This window comes from Camellia sinensis, chromosome 12 (assembly GCF_055761805.1).
Source record: "Camellia sinensis isolate YWXY chromosome 12, ASM5576180v1, whole genome shotgun sequence".
NCBI lineage: Eukaryota > Viridiplantae > Streptophyta > Magnoliopsida > Ericales > Theaceae > Camellia > Camellia sinensis.
In genome coordinates this window covers 155,039,177-155,060,702 of record NC_138972.1, presented here as the reverse complement: position 1 = coordinate 155,060,702, position 21,526 = coordinate 155,039,177, and the positions used below count along the sequence as shown (strand labels likewise).

At 34.1% G+C, this 21,526-nt stretch overlaps 1 protein-coding gene across 2 annotated transcripts; it reads right to left on the bottom strand.

Moving 5' to 3' along the window:
• Nucleotides 1–348: 348 nt before the first annotated feature.
• SMU1 (transducin family protein / WD-40 repeat family protein) lies at nt 349–18,184 on the bottom strand. 2 transcript variants are annotated; one of them, XM_082900210.1, is made up of 17 exons: nt 17,895–18,184; nt 17,458–17,514; nt 14,805–15,015; nt 12,175–12,327; nt 11,634–11,682; nt 8,704–8,787; nt 8,365–8,468; nt 6,644–6,730; nt 6,506–6,559; nt 4,306–4,401; nt 3,347–3,474; nt 2,978–3,104; nt 2,824–2,883; nt 2,601–2,708; nt 2,120–2,220; nt 1,086–1,137; nt 349–869 (listed from the first exon to the last, which is right to left on the bottom strand). In XM_082900210.1, exons 1-17 carry the CDS (start codon nt 17,921–17,923, stop codon nt 771–773), a joined length of 1,599 nt encoding a protein of 532 aa, XP_082756336.1. In that variant the 5' UTR covers nt 17,924–18,184; the 3' UTR covers nt 349–770. The 2 variants fall into 2 exon arrangements, with proteins under 2 accessions (XP_082756336.1, XP_082756337.1); XM_082900211.1 differs by lacking the exon at nt 17,458–17,514.
• Between the last annotated feature and the right edge of the window lie 3,342 nt (nt 18,185–21,526).

Genomic DNA, 21,526 nt, shown 5'->3' with positions numbered 1-21,526 from the left:
AACTGATAGGAAAAACTACATGTTCAGGCATTTGACAAAAAAATTAATTAAAAATACGAGACAGTAAAAAGTGTTAGGCTGATGCTGTCAAACACAGCAAAAATGACACCCCCACAAAAATTACTACTTTTTTTTATAATTATTTACCCCATGTAAATTCCCCTTCAACATATATATATATATATATATATATAAATGTAGTACACCAAATCATAGTGAATGCGACTGTCCTGATGCTGTCAAACAATTTAATTGTTAGGCTGCAAAAGCCACCAGTTTACACTGAGGCATAAATAAATACATCCATATAGTTTATTTATTTATATATATTTTTCACTGATTCTATTCTAGTCCCAATAATTATAATTTGAACACAAAACAAAAACCTCACAATTTCGAGTCAGTTTTAATGTTGACCTACATCCAAGTTAATTAGTAAAAAGATGACCCCAAAAAGAATGTATCATGCACATTAAGGGCAAAATGAGCACTACTTTTGCCTTGAACCCACCAAATCCAAGTGGGTTATCCATTTTCTAAATGAATAAACCCATCATCCTCTTCCCTCACCAACCAAACACAACCTAAAGAAAACAATTTTAAAATATTACAAATAAAGCAAGAGAAAAAAAGAAGTGGGACTTCTCAAGGCAAAAGAACTAGTAGGAAACTAGCTTTTAAAAGAAAAAAAGAAAAGAAAAATGAAAATAAATAAAGCAACCTAAATTGCGTTTTAGACTAACGCAGAAACACCAACCACTGAGGAATTCTCAAGGCTTCCACAATTTCATCGTGCAGTCTTCGCTATATGTAGCGACAAGGTTTCTGTGGGGGTGATGTGTGATACCAATTACATCCTTCTCATGGACCTGCCAAATTATTAAGAAATAATAAGAGCACTTTCAAGCCAGAAATATTGGATTTCTGCATAATGCAAGCCAAATTAGTAAATAAATATAACTAACAATTAATACCACATCCTGTTTATAAAACTAAGAATGAATCAAACTTCAAAACATAATTGCTGATTCTTGTAATGTGGAGATTGTGGCACTTGCTTGGCCTCCAAAAAAATAAAAGATTACCTTCATTAGATGCTCCAGTTTACCAGACTGGTAGCTAAAGCAGTACATATTTCTGCACAAAATTTATAAATAGTTAGTTAATAAGGAATCCCATAAATGTAGCAATTCTAAGCATAAAAATTGTTATCACAGAAGCATGTGGTTCTCAGTAAGACATCAAGGCATTCAATTCAAGGATATGGAAATAGGCTAGCATTTACAACTCAGCTGTTCCAAAGCAATAAGCTTATTTATAATCAAATCCAATAAAGATGAACTGGAAGATTGAAATAGGCCACCAAACAACAAAACCCATTGCCACCACATTAAAGAGATGAACAAGAAGACAGGGAACCAACAGAACAAAAGGAACGAGTTACTGTATCAACTGCATTTCATAGACATAGCATGGACAAGGAGAGGATGATTTGTAGCATCTCATTTCCTAAAATAAAATTTCAAAAATTCACCATTTTCTGTAGACATGGCACAGGAGAAGGGAGATTGATTTATGGCATCTCTTTTCAACTGATAATATGATACTTCATCTTTATAATCTTTCTGCATCAATATGATCATACTGATTATGATGAGTTTTTGTTCATAAATATAAAAGATTATTCTCTTGATGCTGGCAACAGAAACAATCTCATAGATGTGCTGGCTAAAATTGCCGTCTTCGTATTTATTTTAATGGGTCAGTGCAGGCTAGAATTTTGAGACTAAGTTTCCTTGTTTAGCACATTTCCTTAGCTGTCTCCAATCCTCTTTCAAATTTTAGTATGATATTAACAAGTAAATTATCTTGAGAAGACTTAATGAATCCAAAAGGTTTATTCACAAGTAATTAACTTGTGGTGTTGTTAGGCACACCGCCCTGAAGTAGAACAGCCAATAGTGCCAAAAAAACAAAAATCTCAATATGGTTTTTCTCCTGGCCATATAGGCATTTAATAACAATAAGAGCAAAAGGGCTGATTTACTAAATGAAAGCATGAAAAAACAGGGCAAAAGTTCATATAATAATCAAGCACAATATGCCCTTTACGCCATACCTATCTTCACCAACACAGTAAATCCATTCCCCTTTAGGTGATAAACAAGCTGCTACAAAATCTCCACCTTCTCTTTTACCAGATGAGAAGCTCTTCACAACCTACAACAGAAACATAGAAACAAATAAGAATTTAATACTTCATTGTGGTCTGCTCACCACATAACCCAAAACGAAATATGGGAAGCCAGAAATTTACTTAAAGAGACACATTTAACTAGAACAAGCATTAGCAAAATGTATAATATAAAATTAAAATATGCTACATGCTCAAGCAACCCCCAACTAGGAAATGTTCAAGTATGTAGCAAAAATTCAGCAAGTCAGACATTTCACTGCATTTGAGATCTCAACTATACTGGGTCAGAGGCATAAAGAAATTGCAAATTTATCTGTAGTTCGTATATTTCCCAATATGTGAATAAATAAGAATTTTAAAATTTTAAAAGAATATTCTCTATCCAAAATCTGTTTAAGAATACCTGTCCTTGAAGTGTCATGAGGTATATCGACGATGTCTTGTTACACACGATTATGTGGTCTGTATTTTTAGGGAAGAGATGAACAGAATTCACAGATGCATCACCTCCCTAAACAAAACATAACAAGAATAGTCAAAGATTACTGAGAATGCAAAACAAGTCAAAATAGTTTAACTGCTATAATAGAAAAGAGCTGCATTTGTTATAACAAGAAACGAAATACCCTCAAAGGAGGCGGTGGCTTAAATGTGTGTAAACAGTCTGTTGTCTTCACATCCCAAACCTACAGAAAGCATTAAGTGTTCCATTATTTCTACAGGAGACCAAAGAAACTTCTACTTTGGTCCTTAAGCCATATGAATTACCAAGGTACTTACCTTGACAGTGCAATCACTAGATGCAGTAATAACACGAGATCCATCGCTTGTAAAGATGGCATCATTCACATAGGATGTATGTCCACGAAATTCCTTCAATAATTTTCCTGACTTCAGGCCATGGATTCTACACCAAACACAGCACAATGTAAAATTGGGATTGACAAGGAAGTATGTTTCTCCATATATAATCAATAATATGAATCCTTGATGTTGGGAAATATTACATCAAGGATTAGAAAACCAATCAATCGAAAAGTAAAAACATATATACTGAAAAATCATAATGAATTATGTAATACCAGAAGCACTAACTAACATGCCAAACAGATTGACGGGACAGTTAACGGAAGAAATGTTCAACCAAACCTTGCTGTGCTGTCAAATGATGTGCTTAGTAGCTGAGTTCCATCTCGAGAGAAGACGAGACTGGTGACACCCTGAGAATGTGCACGTTCAAGACGACGCAAGCACTGACCAGTCCTTATGCGCCAAACCTACAACAATAATACCAATTAAACAAAGCTACTATTTCTATTAACATATTTCAAAAACCAGTAATTACATGTTTGATCGACAGTAAGCAAAGATTACACAAGACAATCGACTGAAAGATATTAATCACAGATTTATGTTAAGCACACAAAAACAGCATGAAAGCTATGTTGACGAATTTAACAGGAGATCAGTTTCAATGAGCCTTCTCTAATGTTTTAAAACAGCACAGACCTGGCAGCTTGATTCCCTGCACCTATAACTAGGCGACCTCAAGATTCTTTAATATTGAAAATCGCTCAGTTGAGTAAATCATGAATTTAGATCCATTCAACTAGACAGTCAAAGCATTAACTCACTTGAACACAAATTTCAATATCATTGTTTCAGCTACTTGATGATTATCACTTGAACTATCTCTCCATGTGACCTTCCTTTGTCTGTACTTTTAAGATTCATCTAACTGATGCCACTCTCTCAGGCATCTGTTCCATGGTAAGCTAATTACAGCTTGGGGATGGAAGGGTTTATCAGTTTCAGTGATCAACTATTAAAACCCTGATATCTTGAAAAACCCAAGGTACGTATTTTTTCTTTTTCTTATGCTTCTCCTTAACTATAGATAGTTTGATGTTTCATTGTTTGACCTTTCTAATTATAAGGAAAAAAAAATTCACTCATCACTGTTTATTTTTCAAGGCAAAATTGATCTTTGTGAGAATAAATCACTTTATATTTTTTATTAATAAAATTTCTTTGTTGCTGATATAAAAAAATTACGAAAGCAGTTGCATAAGAAGATTCAGAACCAAACATATACATTTAAAACCTACTTTGATTTTTCCATCCTGGGACCCAGATGCCAACATCTCAGAATCTCTACTAAAATCAACACAAAGGACGGCATCATCATGCATCATAAATGTCTCCTGAAAAAGCAAATAGCATGTCAGTAAATGCAAAATTCTAACAATGACTGCAGAGAAATAGTTATAAATTTAACCAAACAGAAGAAGATCATCCTCATCCCATTATGTTGGATCCAGTTTTTCTTAGTCATGAAACTACTATTAGAAGCATTTGTATTGGACATTTAATTCTAACACTGCTGAAAACAGACAAGATAAAATAAATAACAAAGAAGTTAAATCCAGCACATACACATTTATATGGAAACAAATAATTAAAAATAACAACAGTAGAATATTCTAATGCCACAAAATAATTGAACAAGGCACACAAAAATTGACATCATAAACTCATTTTAATTGAACAACTTTGCAACATCAGTGCTAGAGAATAGTCTGCTATACAATCGCACCAACTCACCATTTACAATGAAGTAAACAACATATGTTATCAAATCCACTGTGTCTCTAAGAATAATAATAAAATCAAGTTAATTAAAATAGCCATGATAATCCCACTGATAGACTGCGAGGCTAGGTGCTTCCCAGGTGAACAGAGTGTAAGCTACAGTAAGCGAGTTTGCTAAGGTGGGAAGATGACACAGAGACAACAAACCTCACTTTTTCTAATGACATAGAAAGTACTCAAAATTATTCAAGTTAAATACAGATGTTAGATGCAGCATGAAGCGAAGCTGCATTGCATTGAAATTAGTAAAACAAAATACTACAAACACAATGTTAATAAAAAATGTTATGTATCTCTAGTGGAGATTATATAACTCAGTTACAAAAGTAGGTTGACTTGGATGGGAGAAGAGCCGTTGCTAGTAAGCATGGATACAAACAGGGATATGGACAAGCCAACATGGCAAATTAAGAAAACAGTTTCAGAAAATTATACTTTTTTATTTTTCATATTTTAATGTTTTCAATGAATTTTTTTAATATTTTAAGCAATTTTTTTTTAATTTTTAAACACACCTAACATAAATACACTTAAAAAATATAATATTTGTGAAAAAAATCTTTAAAAAATACCCTAAATACCAAATAATACAAAAAAAAAAAAAAAGAAAGAAAGAAAATTCAGTATATTTTTTGTATTTTTGTGTATTTATTAATTTTTTAAAATATTTTACTATTTAGATACATCTAAGTAAAGTGCATCTAAAAAGTAAAAAAAAAATACTTAACTTTTAAAAAATATTCACTAAAAAAAAAAAACACGAAAAATAAAAAACTCAATTTTCAAAAAACTGAATTCAGAAAACTAAAACCGAACACACTGAATTATTTTATTTTTCGCACTACAAATGCATTATATTTTTAATATATCAAAATAATAAATTATTTATTTTCTACATATTTATAGATAAGTGTGAACAAAAGGTTCTAATATCTATCTTAGAAAGCTCTGTTCATAAACAAATTGGATGCTTTGCACTTCAAAATTCGTAAAAGGTCTAAATGAGGGATTAATAGTTATAAATCCACATTATTATTATTTTATCATGGGATCCAAAGTTATTTTTTTCCGAACTTAACAATGCGTTTTATGTATTTCTAAACCATGTACTTCTAAACCATGTACGAGTGTGTCCCTTAAGTGTTCGAAGTGTCTCCAGTTTTAAAAGATTTTAAAAAAAAAATTAATAGAACATGTTTAGACAAATGTTTGACACAAGTCCGGGAGTGTAGTGTTGATGTTCAAAATGTACACTGACACAGCAACTTAAAAGTGTCAGTTAGGTCATAAGAGAAATAAAGACTAGTGACTACATACATAAGTAATGAAGCACGACATTGTTAACATTGAGATATACTTTACACAGAAAAAAACCACAATCATTTGAGTTGAGATAGTAAGTAGCATCTGATAGGCCCTTTTGATAGAGAAGAACAGCAAAGAGAATTTCTGTATCCAATCTTAAATAATACAAACAAGGGTTAGTTCAGTTGAGTTAAATAAATCAATACAAAGACAAGTACAAATTTCATTCAGACATTTTTCTTAAAGAAACAAAGAACTGCAGTATAATGTTGTCCACATAAGCATATTACAGCAAATATGTTAACACAAATGAAATAACAAAGCAAAACAATTAAAACAATAAATACTCACATCAGCTTGGTACTGCAGATCCTTCTTTAGTTTCCCGCTTATGTGGTCCCAAACCTGGTACGAACCAAATTCAGAGAGCATTTAGATAACATCAACAGATTCTTAACTGTAGGAGAGGCAATTTCTAATTCTCTATACCTCAATGAATCCATCAACAGAGCAAGAAACAAGGAACTGTCCGTCTGGTGAGAACCGAGTGCTTTCTGGGTGACTTTTTTTCCCAAACTGCAGAAAACACCACCAGAAAATATCATTTTATTAGTTTGAGAACTAAATTTAACAAAAATAAAGTATGAAACTATTAAGGAAAAACTACATTCTGAACTACTAAACCAAATGTTCTATTAAATATAGATAAAAGAAACAGAAATCATAAATATGATATGTTTTCATTTCCTTTGTTCTGATAGATTATTTTATCCAAATTTATTTTATCATAGCAGCAGTTTAACCAAAACTCTCATTTTCTTCACAACCAAAATTTCTCTCATGATTGCAGAAAGTTTCTAATTTATACTTTCCAAAGCATGTGATCACACCAAAGATTACAATTCTTTATGTAAATTAGTATGCCCCATCACATGCCTTCAATTCTCTTTTCTTCATAAAGTTCTAGTGGGAGTTCAAATACTATTAACAATACTTCAGCCAATGGAAAGAACTAAAATAATTAAGGGTAAATTACACTAACCTCCCCTAAGTAATAAAGAAATTATAGCGAACCTCATGAGTTTGATATTTTAAAATCACATTACAGTCACACCCAGACCGTTAGTTCACCATTAATCTCTAGATTTCTTTATGTAAAGTAGTATTACCCTTCACATGCCTTCCATTCTCTTTTGTTCATAAAGTCCTATTCAGAGTTCATTTATTACCACACCTCAGTCAATGGGAAGAATAAAATAATTGAGGGTAAATTACACTAACCTCCCTTAAGTAATGAAGAAATAATAGCAAGCCGAGTTTGGCCTAATTATAGTGGCCCTAATATTTTATAATCACCTATACCATTACTTCACCATTCGTGTCTTCATGGATGGATCATCATGATGTCAGCAAAATTTCTAATAACTTCCTATTTTACCCTTTATAAATGTGTTTTTATACGTATCTATAAAATAACCTATAACTTTAAATACTACTCTTCTTCAACATTACCATCATCTTCCACCATCGTCATCCCCTCACACCCTTATTCACAGTTATCATTATTCATCAAACCTCTCTCCCTCATGTACCCTCCAGCCATATGTATAAATACAATAGACTAGTACTTATCATATTACTCTTCTACAACATTACCATCAACCCTCACACTCCCTCACCACATCCAGTCCCTCCACATCCCTCTCTTTCCCTGCTCTCTTCATCAACCCTCTCTTTACCCTACATTGTCCTTGTGTCCAAATATCACCTACATCCCTCATATTCCATATTTATTTGCATAATTTGCAACTAAAACCAAACACACCTATGCCCCCACCATCCCTAATATTTCAAATTTTATCTATTCTCTAGAAACCTAGCACTCTATCATACAAATCCACCCTACCTAATATGGTCACAGCTTTTTTGAACAGAAACATTGTCACAGCTAAAACCTTGGAAACATCTCAAAATAAAATATAAAATATATCTATAGCAGTATACTTAGAAAGACTCCTAATGCAACTTTAATTAATCCATATCTTATTTTTGCATCAACAATGCTACATCAGATATAGTGGTCAAGTCCACAGCAATATAGTGGCCAAGTTTCAACTATTAAATGTGACAGTGATAAGAAACATTCTCAGCATTCCGAGCATATTGGAAGATGTGAAAATTGTGCCAGGAAAAAGATATATCTACAGCACCTTGATAGTATGCCCAAGAGTAGTTGGATACATATCATCTACATCTTGTTTCATAGCAGCCGTCCCTCTAAATAAATCAAACTGTGTTCCTGGAGGAAGCAACCCTGAAAGAGATGAGGAAACATTATCAAGATTTTATCTAGGCACCAGCCAAACCATCAGGAAACCTTTATATTCATTTATCAAAAGAAATAAATTATCCTTTGTATTCGTAAATTGGGAAACTTTCATGTTCCCATTTGTGGTACAAGTTTATGCATCCATAGAGAGGGTTAACATCAGTCAATAGTGTAAATATTAAAATATGTATAGAGTAAACATTTACTAATAAAATGTAACCTTGGTGCTGCTGCCACTTCAAAGCCTGACCAATTAGAGCCATTAGGCGTGATGGTGGAACCACAGAAACCTCTGCAGCAACAGCTACAAAATGGGATAGAAGAAAATATATAAGAAAGTGCAGAAACATAAATAGACCAAACACATGTGAAAACATTCCTTATGGTCATGCATGTCTCATAATTGTATAATGAACTAGGGTATAATACAGTGTTCAAACTCACTGAAAACTGTGAACTATTTTACTATTTTTAAACTGGGTATAATACAGTGTTCAACCAAAATGTTTGGTTCCAGAAAATTGAGTCCACTTTCCATAAAATTGAATTTTTTGTTTTCTGTGTTTTTTTTTTTGTTTTTAACTATGAAGCACGGGTACTCCAAAAATAGTGCCGTACGAGTACCGGGTACGGGTACGCGTACCGGGTACGACAAAAGAGGGTCCGGTACATTTGGTTCATTCGGGTACGCCATGGGTACGGCGTGGGTACGCCAGGGTTTTTTTTTTTTTTTTTTTTTCTGCCCTTGCAGATCAACAATTATTATTATTATTTTTTATTTTTTTTTGGTGCCCTTGCAGCTCAGTAATTTTGATATTTCTCTGCTGTCCTGTCTGTATAAATTGTATAAGCATATCAGCAAATGATTTTAATGTTTTTAAAAAGCAATTTGAACCAAAAAAAAATAACAAGACCTATAAAGGATAGTTCTGTGTATGACTATGCATTATGCTTTTGCTTCAGATCCTCCTAGAATTTCTTTATAAAATCTTTAATCATAACAAACTATTAAAGTTTATGCACAAAACATTAAAAATTGATACTGTATTAGTTGATTAGTAGTGGTTGGGAGAATGATACAATTTTATGTATTATGCAAATTGCAATTGACAACCTGCCCCCAATTGAGAATTTTTTTTCCTTTACTGTTGGCAATTAACTTTAAATCTTTCTTTGATCTCCTGTTATTTCTTTGGTCTCACCCTATAAAAATAGTAAATTGATGAGCAAAAAGAAAGATTTTAAAAATAAATTATAATCACAAATTCACAGTGGATAAAATGTCAAAGTGAGAGATTTCACAAATATTATTTTTAACACTTAATGGTTTTAAATTATAGGAAAATGAGTAGTTTTTTTTTTAATTTTCATATTTAATTTTAATTTGTAGGTTAGATCCTTTAATCATAATTATATTTAAAAATAAAAAATAAAAAAATATCGGCGTACTACAGCCATACCCGTATTGTACTTTTTTTGAGTTTTGCCAAATCGGCGTACCTGCACTCGTACCCGTACTGTACTCGTACCCGAACCCGTGCTTCCTTTTTAATGATTTTTTTAATATTTTACACAAATTTTTTATTTTTTAGATACACCTAATCTAAATACGCTTACAAAAATATAATATTTATGAAAAAAAATTCAAAAAATTCACCAAATACAAAAAATTACCAAAAAAAAAAAAAATGAAAATTCAATACATTTTTGTATTTTGTTATATTCAATGAATTTTTTAAAGATTTTTGTACAAATTTTTTACTTTTTAAGTATACTAAGATTAAGTGAATCTAAAAATTAAAAATAATTGATTAGAATATTTTTAAAAAATCATTAAAAATATAAAAATACAAATTGAAAACTCAGAAAACTGTTTTTGAAAACTGAAAACTGAAAACTGAAAACCAAACAGGGTTCCAACACATACAACAATAAACTCAAATTTAAATTGATCATATCCAACATATAGATGACCCTCAGAACTCCATTATGTAACCCAAAATCAACATTTTCATTTGGCACAAGAACATCCAAAAGTTACGTGCCTCTATAACCACATCTAGGACTCTAACAGCACTTTGCCAACCACTTCATTCAATTAAAAATACAAGAGCCTCTACAAAAATTTTAAAAACCTTACCAAGTATGCGTAAAATTCATTATATCAATGGCCCCTTCTTAGGAACTACAGTCACAAAAGACGCATTCAATCTTTTTAAAACTCGTTTCTTAATACCCCACCACCATCCCCACCACATCTCAATTCTTCTGAAAGAAAGCCATCAAAATACCATTCGAACCTAGTTCTCACCTCCTAAAGATGTAACTACCGAAACCACCTCTTCTTCTAGAAACAGATTTACCTATCATACGTATTATCCTCATATGGAATTGACAGATCCATATAATTTAATCATTTTTTATAAGTAAAAGCATTAAAAAAAATGTTAGAAGAGGTGCAACCTGGCATAAATGGATTATACAAGCCTAAACAAACAAACAAAACAAAAACCACATATCTACAGGGATGTGCAAAGCAAAGAAAATGAAAATATTCTTTGAATCCCAAAAGAAATATGCCACCTTTGTTCCCTTCAAGGCACAAATTGAGCTCTATATAACCTCAACAGATCTACAATTCCTATCCTCCAAATGCTTCTCATGAGACATTAAGGAGCCACACCCCAATCCTCCCTATTACTCCTCCTCAAACATCCTCTATATCAACAAGCAAAAAGGTCCTTCACCAACCAAGGCGTCACCCAAACTTTACCAAAAGCTACAAATAACAAACTCCAAATCAGTGTGACCACTGAACAACCAGAAAAAGATGATTTACTAATTCCCCTAAACACTTATACAACCCCATTCCACCAAGAACTTGCCTCGCTTCCTCAAAATTCAATCATAAGAGTAGCCTCCCTCATCATCCACACAAAAAGTTACCTTTGGAGGGGGGCTTTGGTCTCCACATTCCTCTCTAAGAAAAACCACTAATCCCACACCCAAGAAGCCTCCAACAAAATGAAGCCATCGTAAATCATTTGCTCGATTTTATCACTACCCCTATGTTTTATCTCATTCATGGTTATAATGTGTATGCATCATTTCGATGAATCTACCAAAAAAAGGGAAGGAATGGGTAAAAACCTTGAGCAATTTGTGCCCGCCTTTTCTCTTTTGTTGAATCTTGATAAGCCTGCAATAGTCCAAAGCAGTAGTTTCAGCAAAAGGCACATCAACATTAAAATAATAAGTACAAGACTTTCCAACAATAATAATTTTCTTGCGTGAAGTCAAAGCTATTCTTATAGGGGAGTCCCAATTCTGCCAGTGCATATGTAAGCCAATAGAACCAACTTTTACAAGGAAACATAAAATCGAACATTGTCCAATACGCTAATGAATAAAACCCTGAAGAAGAAAACAAAAAAAGCCATTTACAGAATGTGTAGCCACTAATATCATAGATTTTTCTGTATCTATAAAAAAAAAAAGAAAAAACCATTCATGCATTGACCTTTGCAAAAGAAAAAATGAAAAAAGCAAAACACAAAAATCCAATATTCTACGTACAAGTGTTCAAAATACTACTGAAGTAGACAATCACGAGTAAAAGCATGCACAAAAATATGGAAGAGCACAAAATGGAGAATAAGAAACAGTTTGAACTCAGTAAAGGTAATCCAACCTCATGTGGATCAAAATAAGTTCGAACAAGGAGATGCTCAAGTCGCAAGTATCTTTCAGGTTGCTCTTGCTTCATGACACCCATTACCTGGGTTTGCCTTAATATGGCACGTGCAGTATCCAATTCCCGAAGCTCAATCATTTCCAAAACAATCTGCAAATGAAAAGGATGGGCGAAAAGGTACATCATTACATGTTAGCTGAACAAATGCAATGAAAAATTACCTCGTTCATCTACCTCAAATGATAACAACTAGCCAACTAGGACTGATAGGACCTTCCTGTAGAGTTTAGGTCCAATCCCCTCTAAACCACCTAAACTCAAATTGAACTGGCTCACACATAAACTAAGGGCATGAGCCAAGCGCAGGCAGAAAAATAGGGAGACGAATCAGGATAGTTCACCAACACCTAGCATGCCCCGGGGGCTTGAACAGCATTTCTAACATTGCTAGTCTCAAAACAATAAATCCCGATTGGCAACAGAAATTACAAAACAACCCCTATAGTGAGAGAGAGAACAAAAGACTATCCCCATATAATTCAGGAAATCTTGGTTATCATCATATAAAGTGTTCGTTATTTGATACTTCAACAGTCTTCTACCCTTGAAAAGGTATCCAGGCTAGTAAAGAAACTTACAAGGTGCTTTATGTGTGAAGAGAAACCCTCTAAATGGTCAGAGGGAAAGTGCTACCAAATTGGTGCTTTTAGGTAAAGAGTCATTGTCAGCAGATCATCCTATTCATTTAGAATGACACGGTAAATAAGCTTGGTTGGGGTAGTATGGGTGCAATGCAGGCCGAAGCCTAATGAAGTCATCCATACAATCAACTGCCATGGCTCACAGCTTTAGCTTCTATGATATGGTTTGGTAGGTAAAATAAGGTTCAATGCTGAAATCAAGATTAGATTGGATAAGGTTAAGCTGTGTTGGCAAGCAACAAAAGGAAAACTTGTTAGATATTCTGACAGAAAGGGAAACCAAAGTTATATGGAAAAAAGGTGGGTAAATTGGGACTTGAGTTTTAGGATCAAAGGGTCGAGAGTTTTGGGATGGATTTTAATTCCTAGAAAGGCTGATCGTCTTCTTATATCGACTGGAAGTTAAAACAAAGAAGAAAAAGAAGACTATAAACCTTAAAATCTCCACAAGGCTTTCCAGGAGTCTCACTAGGACAAAAGCTAGTGGAGACATTACCATAAAGGAAAGCACAAATTTGCAAAGAAATTTCTGTTTGTCAAAGTTCTACAGCACTAGCTTGTATTGAAACATATGCTTCCAAACAAAGAACTTCAACAAATTCCTAGTAGAAAAGAAAATAAATACAAAACAAACATGTAAATAACTATACAAAACACATAAGCAAACAACCTAATGACCTCTTGACCCCCAGAAAAGACAAAATCACTTACTGCCATTTTTGCATAATTACGTAAGTTATTTTAATTGAATGTAGAAAGACATGTCAGGAGTTGGGGATTCACTGGGGAGTGGAAACACACGTCAAGGACTCCAGAGACAATGGAACTGATTGAGTGAGACAGTGCAGTCCAACAGAGAAGTACTAAAGAAAAGACACAAGTATAGGGCTTAGAATCTGAAGTGCAGGGATGACACCTCTTTACAAGGTGATGTGTAAAGAGTAGATCTGATATAAGAGAAGTACAGTCTTATATTTATAGAAGGTTGGTCATGTGATCTGTAATAAACTCTCAGAATGTTCTAGAATTCTATTAGCATGTGTCAAAACGTATTGATTTGGTAGGATATGCCTCAATCCTCGAGAATATGTACATGAGCTTGGTGGCACGGTCTCTCTCTCCAAGTGGGACTGAACTAAGGCAGAGACTCCTGCAGGAGATGTCACGCCAAGCAACTCCACCAGTCTATAGACACCCAGCCACAAAACCCCAAAGTCCCGGACCCCATTGAAGGCTTCACATACCTAAACCCTGCCTCTTAGCTTAGATACAACTACCGCGGTGGTGAATTAAAATGGCATGCTAAAACAACTGCGAAGGTGAACTAAGTTATTCTGCCGTAATCAAATGTTGAGATGTACAATATAACTATGCACGGTATAACCACCTACGGTAGGACTAGGCTCACACAAGATGCTAACAATTCCTTGCATAGTTCCAAGCCGAACACGTGTCTCTTAAAAGCTAACATATGTAAAATCCTTATGCTAACATGTAGTTACATGTCATTGTCCACATGTACACAATACATAGTGGTCCTACATTTTGCTCCCGTTGCACGCGTATTCATCACACAATGTGGAGACTGAGGGAAAATATTATCATTATAATGATCTTCGTAGGATGAGCAGATGCTTTGCTTTGCCCACTCCTTGCATGTGCAATTTACGCATTTTGTGGATCCACAATTCAAATTCTGCCTGTCATGCATACAGAGCGCCATGACTGCAAAGCAATGTGACTTTCCTATGCACACCCTTCATACACTATTTAAGGAAGAACTGTGTTGTGTTTGTTATCATTGAGTATGATATATATGAATCATATGGAACTTATGGTGCAGGGGGTGTGACCTTTTTTCAAGTTAAGTTACCAATAACATAAGGCTTCAAAACTCAAGATAATGCAAGCACATAAGATGAATACCTGTTCATACAGATCTTCTAGTTTCTTCCTAGGAAGCTTAAGTTGTGCCACTTGAGGTAATATTGCATCCCACCTTCCACTGTTAATATCAGCAACAAATGTTTCGAGACTGTCTACTATATTCAGAGAAACCTGACACTCATTCTGTAATGTTTGGAAAGTTTGATGCAAAGAATTTTCTTTGCAAAATTGAAGAACTATCTTAATAACACTGCAAGATGAAAAGGACATACCAAATTAGATTTTTGTGGCATCCAAACAACGAAAGAATTGCAAACAATGCGCAATTGTCATGGACAAAGATGAGGAAAAACTAAGAGGAATAAAAATAAATAAATGCTTGCTTGCCAGAGTTTTCAAGTAAAATAATACAGATTCAATAAGACTCTAAAGAAAAATTGACAGAAAAAAAGAAAAAAACAAAGTAGCCTGCAAACACTACTGCCTTATAACTACCATCGCAACAAACACGATAATAATAAATAAACAAAAATTTAACCAAGGATATGCATAAGCTTCTGTGAAATAAGACCACCTAGGAGTATTATGGAAACATTACACCATTTGACCCAACTAATGAACCATAATAAGCTTACAGGGGAAAGAAAATGAAAATGTTTAACAAAATAATTAATTCTGAAGTGGAAGAAAATACTGTCATAGATCCAATTGAAGAACCATAATAAACTTTCTCAATACTGTCATAGATCCAATTGAAGAACCATAATAAACTTTCTCCATACTTTATGAAGATATATAAACCAATACCTACGAAGCCAATTTAGACTATAATTACACTTTTTCACTGTTGTTCTTAAAAAAAAAAAAATCACATGAATTTCACTTTGGCCCCTCACATTTTAATTGCAACAACTAAATCTTTAGACTTCAACATGAGTTTCAATGTAGTCCTCTCATCACGCCAAGTTTAAAATTTGAGTAAAATTTGAAACATGAAGGACCAAAGTGGAATTACGAGTGAAAGTTGAAGTATAGTTTTTTCCTTTAATACTCTTAAATTGTGCTCACATGGCCATAACGTCAGTACTTTCTATTCATTTTTTTAACAATAAGTGACGAAAGGATTACATTGAAACAAAGGTTGAAGTCCAAATACCTAATTGTTACAATTAGACAATGAGGGACCAAGTGAAATTCGAATGGAAGTTGGAGGGTGAAGAGTGTAATTTACACTAGACTTTATTACTCAAACATGTTAACAAAAAGCATGCTTGCTAATATTACCCAATTTTTCCCTACCTCTTCATATTTTTTTTGTAATACAATTTTACCGCATCACACAATTCCAATTTTGTCCTCATCTCTTGCCTCCAAAACCCTAACCCTAACCTACTCCACCTACCTAGCCCCAGCTCCGCCCACATATCCCTTCCCACCCACCACCACCAACTCTAGCCACCCACCTATCCCTCAACACCCACCACCACCACCAACTTCGGCCACCCCCAACCCATCACCGATGCACCCCTCATTCCATCATTGACACCCCCGCCACTGCCCAAACACCCCCAACCCCTCCCTGCCACCACCTAGACACCCTAATCCTATCCCCATCCTTCCCCGCCCTTCCTCCTCCTCCACCCCTGGCACCCCCCAGCCCCCCCTTGCCAAAGCCCAAACACCCCCAACCCCATCCTCACCCTTCAGCGCCCATCCTTTTTCTCCCTCAACACCCTCTTCCTACCACCACTATGCTGCCATCCACATAGATCGCGAATGGAACATTGCGCGAGCTTGTGGTTGCGAGCAAGCGAAGGAGGGAGAGAGAGAGAGTTGCACCAAAGGGGGAAAGGGTTGAGGGGTTGTGCCAAATGTGGGGAGGGGTTGGGGGTTGTGTCGAAGGTGGGGGAGGTGTTGGGGGTTGCGTTTGAGGTGAGAGAGGGTTACGGCGCTAAGCAAGGGTGGCAATGGAGGTGGGAGGGTTGGCAATGGCACCGGAGGTGGCTAAATGCTAGAGAGGGGTCGGGGAGGTGGTGTTAGAGGTGGAGAGGAGCGAGGACGGGGCTACCAGAGGTGAAGGGGCTAGGTACAGGGAGGGTGGGCTGGCACTGAACATGGTTGGGGGGGCTGCCATAGGAAGGGTTGGTGAGGATGGGGGATCCAAAGAAGGAGGGGGTATAGATGGGATTAAGGTAGGTGGGGGTCAAAGAAGGTGGGGGGTGGGGGTTTCCAATGAAATTTGGTGGGAGCTATTAGCAGCACTCGAACAAAATTCCCCTAAAAACTCGTCAAATTTAACATTATAAACAAACTCACAACTAGTAACAGAGACATGGTTTATTCCCTGGCTTGACAAAAGGTAGCAATGCAATAACGCGGGATAGTAATGTGTCCCAACAAACTGCCTTTTTGAAGTACCATCCATCAACATAATAGCAGTCCAAGTAAATTTGACTGACATAACTCCATAACAACAATTCATGTAAGCGCCAATTCCCAACACAAATACATAATAAACTGTTAATCAACAATCAACCATTCATCAACAATAATTCATCTTCTTCTTTTTTTCCCTCCTAAGATGTTATAAAGTATAAACAAAGTTTCCATAGAGTATTTTCTAGTGCAAAAGAGACAGATACAGCGTTACTTTCCCTTGAGAAAAACAGAGCCCAAAGTGAAAATTAACTACCATAATTCCATTGAATCATTATGACTTGAAGGACCCCACGTTACTTCTGGAAAAGCTCTGCAACCAAACAAGCTATTTGTGAACAATAATTTTCAAAAAAAAATTTGTCGGGGTGGGGAAACTTCATGACGAATTCACAGGACTCGGATATAATACATGTAGCGCAGTTCAGTTACTGAGAAAATCGAGTAAAAAGAGAAGAACGCAAACATTGTGAATCATAGATAAATTTCACGATTTAGGGCTAGAGAAAACCGAAGCTCCGCAACCGAATACATAGAAGAAATATTCTTAACACAAATATTTTTTTCTTCTTTTTTTTTTTTATCAATTTCTCGACAACCAAACAGATGCAAATAGGTAAAATCAGAAATTCTTGATAGAGAACAATAACAATAACAATAACAATAACAATAACAATGGCGAAAGGAACTCACTCTCGGGCTTCGATTTCTAACGTCGACATCGATCTCTGTTGGTGAGTATACTTACCAGATCCTCCTCAGAATCAAAATTTTGAAGAGACAGAGAGAGAGAGAGAGAGAGAGAGGAGTAGCAGGGTTATCGCTTCAAGCGCGGTGCCCCCAGTCCGCAAAAGCTTCAACTGCGTTTGTGTTTGTGTTTTTTTTTTAATGATTAAATTGGTTTATTTAAGGGCTTGGTAATTTTTATTTTTTTATAACGTACTTCAACCGACTCATCATATACATAATAAAACAATCCTTTTGGTTTTTTGTTCTGATGTACCAAAAATAAATAAGTAAATCCTTGCGGGTTTTTATTTTTTGAAATAAAACTCTTTATTTTTATAATGAACACAATTTAGGTCTTGTTTGAGATGTTGGCTATTTTATTTTTATTTTTATTTTTATTTTTATTTTTTTCTGATTATTTTGGATTGACTAAGGAAATTATGTTTTGAAAGTTAGTTGGCTTTTTTTTTTTTTTTTTTTTGTAGTTAACTTGATAATTATAAAAGAAAAAATAAAACAATTATAAGTTAAAGATGATATTTTATCTTATCAATTATTTTAATTTTTTTTTATGTTTTAATGAATTATTTTAACCCAACCAACTTTTAAAACAAAGACTTATATCCATTCATGTATTTAAGCCCACAAATGGATCATTTTTTTTTTTTTTTTTTGGAGGGGGGGAGGGATATGCCATTATCTCATTCATTATTCCAACGTTTTGTGAATTATAATTTTGTAATCACACTTAAATTTTAATTTTCACCCTAATTTTTACAATAGTATTACGTCTATACAACTTCTTTCTCATAAACTCTCAAATAACATGGCAAGATTGATTAAAAGATTTTAAAAGAATAGAAAAGTGTAGGAGTGTGTCATTAATTTGCCTTTTTCTTGTCACACCATTTAGGAAATTTATGGCGAAAAAATTGAGTGAATGAAACAATTTTATAATTCTTACTTGAATTTCATTTAGCCCCTAACTTTTTAAAATCTGAGTGAAAATTTAAACAATTAGATGAAAGTTGGAGGTTGATAACTTGATAAGTATATATTTTTTTATTAATACCCTTAAAACAGGTAGTTTTTTTTTTAAATACCCTAAAAAAAAAATTAGAGAATTGACACACTTTTCAAAGTCTTTAGGAAACTAACTTGCTTTTTAAAATCACATTTTGAAAATATAATTTTAAATTGAAATTGCATTTTCAACATGTTATTTTATCTTGAAATCACATATTGAAAATGCAATTTATGATGACATGGACTTCATTTTTTGAAATTACATTTTCAACATGTTATTTCACCGGTGAAATAACATGTTGAAAATGTAATTTCAATTTTAAAATCGCATTTTCAAAAAACAGGTTAGTTTCCTAAATAATTTAAAAAGTGAGTCAATTTTCTAAATTTTTTTTTTTGAATATTACAAAAAAAAACTCTTAAAACATGCTCACTCAATGCAATTGGTCATCACATGTGAGTTGCCAAAGAACTATATTTAGGCTTGGCTTGGGATATCACTACAAGAAATTAGTCTTTTAAAGACTAATATTTAGGGACTAATTAAATTTAGTCGCTAAAAATAATCTTTTAGGGACAAATTTAAACATATGATAATTTACTTACAAGATTGTAAAAATGATTATTAATATTCTCACTTAATATTTACATAATTTTTTTAGACTAATAAATTTGGTTGCTAATATATTTACATAATTTTTTCAGACTAATAAATTTGGTTGCTAATATATTATTAACATTTAGGGACCAAATATTTTCGCCATTATCAATTAAAAATAATTTGAGACCAATTATTTTCATAATTTTAACAATTGAAAAGTCGGGACCTCATTCTTCACTTTAGCCCTAACTTGCTCATTCTCTCTCTCTCTCTCTCTCTCTCTCTCTCTCTCTCTCTCTCTCTCTCTCTCTCTCCCTCCGTAATCGATCTTCATACCTGTAAGAGCTCCAAGGCAGATTGAGCTCCACATTTGAAGATTAATAGTCGTTTTTCAATTACCAATTGAAGATTGAGCTCAATCTTCAATTGTCAATCTTCAATCTCTCGCATCTCGGTTTGCTCAATCTTCAGCCCTAAAGTCGGGAGCTCCAACGCAAATTGGGAGCTCAATTTTTTTCAAATTTTGGTGCGTCTCTCTCTCTCTCTCTCTCTCCGTGATCGATCTCCGTAATCGACCTGTAAGAGCTCCAATTCGAACTTTCAATTTCTTATCGTAATCGATTTGTGTTTTACATAGATTGAACTATTTATTGTATTTTCAATTTTTTAGCGCGTTTCAATCTATGTCTTACTTTATTTCTTATCGTGTTTCAATCTCTGTTTATCATAATCGATCTCCAATCTCCGTAATCGACCTGTTTATTGTATTTTCAATTTCTTATTGTGTTTCAATCTGTGTTTTACAGAGACTGAACTTGTTTCTTATCTTAATGCTTGTTGGAATTGAACAATTGTTTACATAGATTGAACTTGTGTGTGTATATATATGTATGTCTAATCTAATACGTGTTGGAGATGAAGAATTAGGGATGCGTAAGAGAAAAAGGATACAAGAATATCATCTATTCTCTGATTATTTTTGCCATATTTGATATAAATCAATAATGAAATCTACGCCTCAAACAGAATTGCATTATAATAGATTATTGTGCCAAACAAACAGATCATTTAAGAAATCAGAACCTTACCATCCCAAACAAGGGTCTGAAAATCCTTCAAAACCTTACCATCCCATTAATCCCCTTCCTTCGCCACAGTCCACACAATGACTCTCCCATCCTATGAAAGCCTAATCCACCGCCATCCCAAACTAGAAAGCCTGCAGGAAAGAGATAATCCATATATTCATAACTACCCTAATCCATTGCCACCGTTCTATACTACTTTTTACCAGCCAGTTTACGAGCCATGCACACATCCTTGCACCATCTTGTGATCTCATCTGATCTTTTGTGAGATCGATACAAATTCATCACTAGTTGTAATATATGCATTCTGGTTCTTCTTCTCATGTTGTACCAAATCGCAATGGTTGTAAGTTTTGATCTTTTGAACTAAATCTAGTTTTAGCAAGGTTTGTCAAATGTGATCTATCTATCTATACATTAGAAGTTGTGGTACATACATCAACAAGTGATAGTTTGTTTAAAGAAATAAGATTGGAGGATGTATGATTGTTTTGAAATCTAAAAACTGAAGCATTTTATTAATTTGAAAAGATATTCAGTTGATAGATTTTAAAAATAAATGATCATTGAGTTCTGATTTCAAAGAGGCCAATATATCACCATAAGTTCAAACACTCAACTCTTATAAATTCATGCTACAATAACAGTATCATCAGAGTAATAGTTGTAACTATTTAAGTTGAGTTTGTGTTTTGTTCTTTCTTAGATGGGAGGTTGAGTTTGTGTTTGACAAGTTAAAATCAAAAACAGAATTGGACTTTCCACTAAGACTAACGCTTGGTGCCTCAACAAATCGAGGCTCGGGTGCCTCAACAAATCGAGGCTCAAATGCCTCCAATTGTTTTTTTTTTCTTTTCTATTTGTCGGGTTATGTTGGTTTG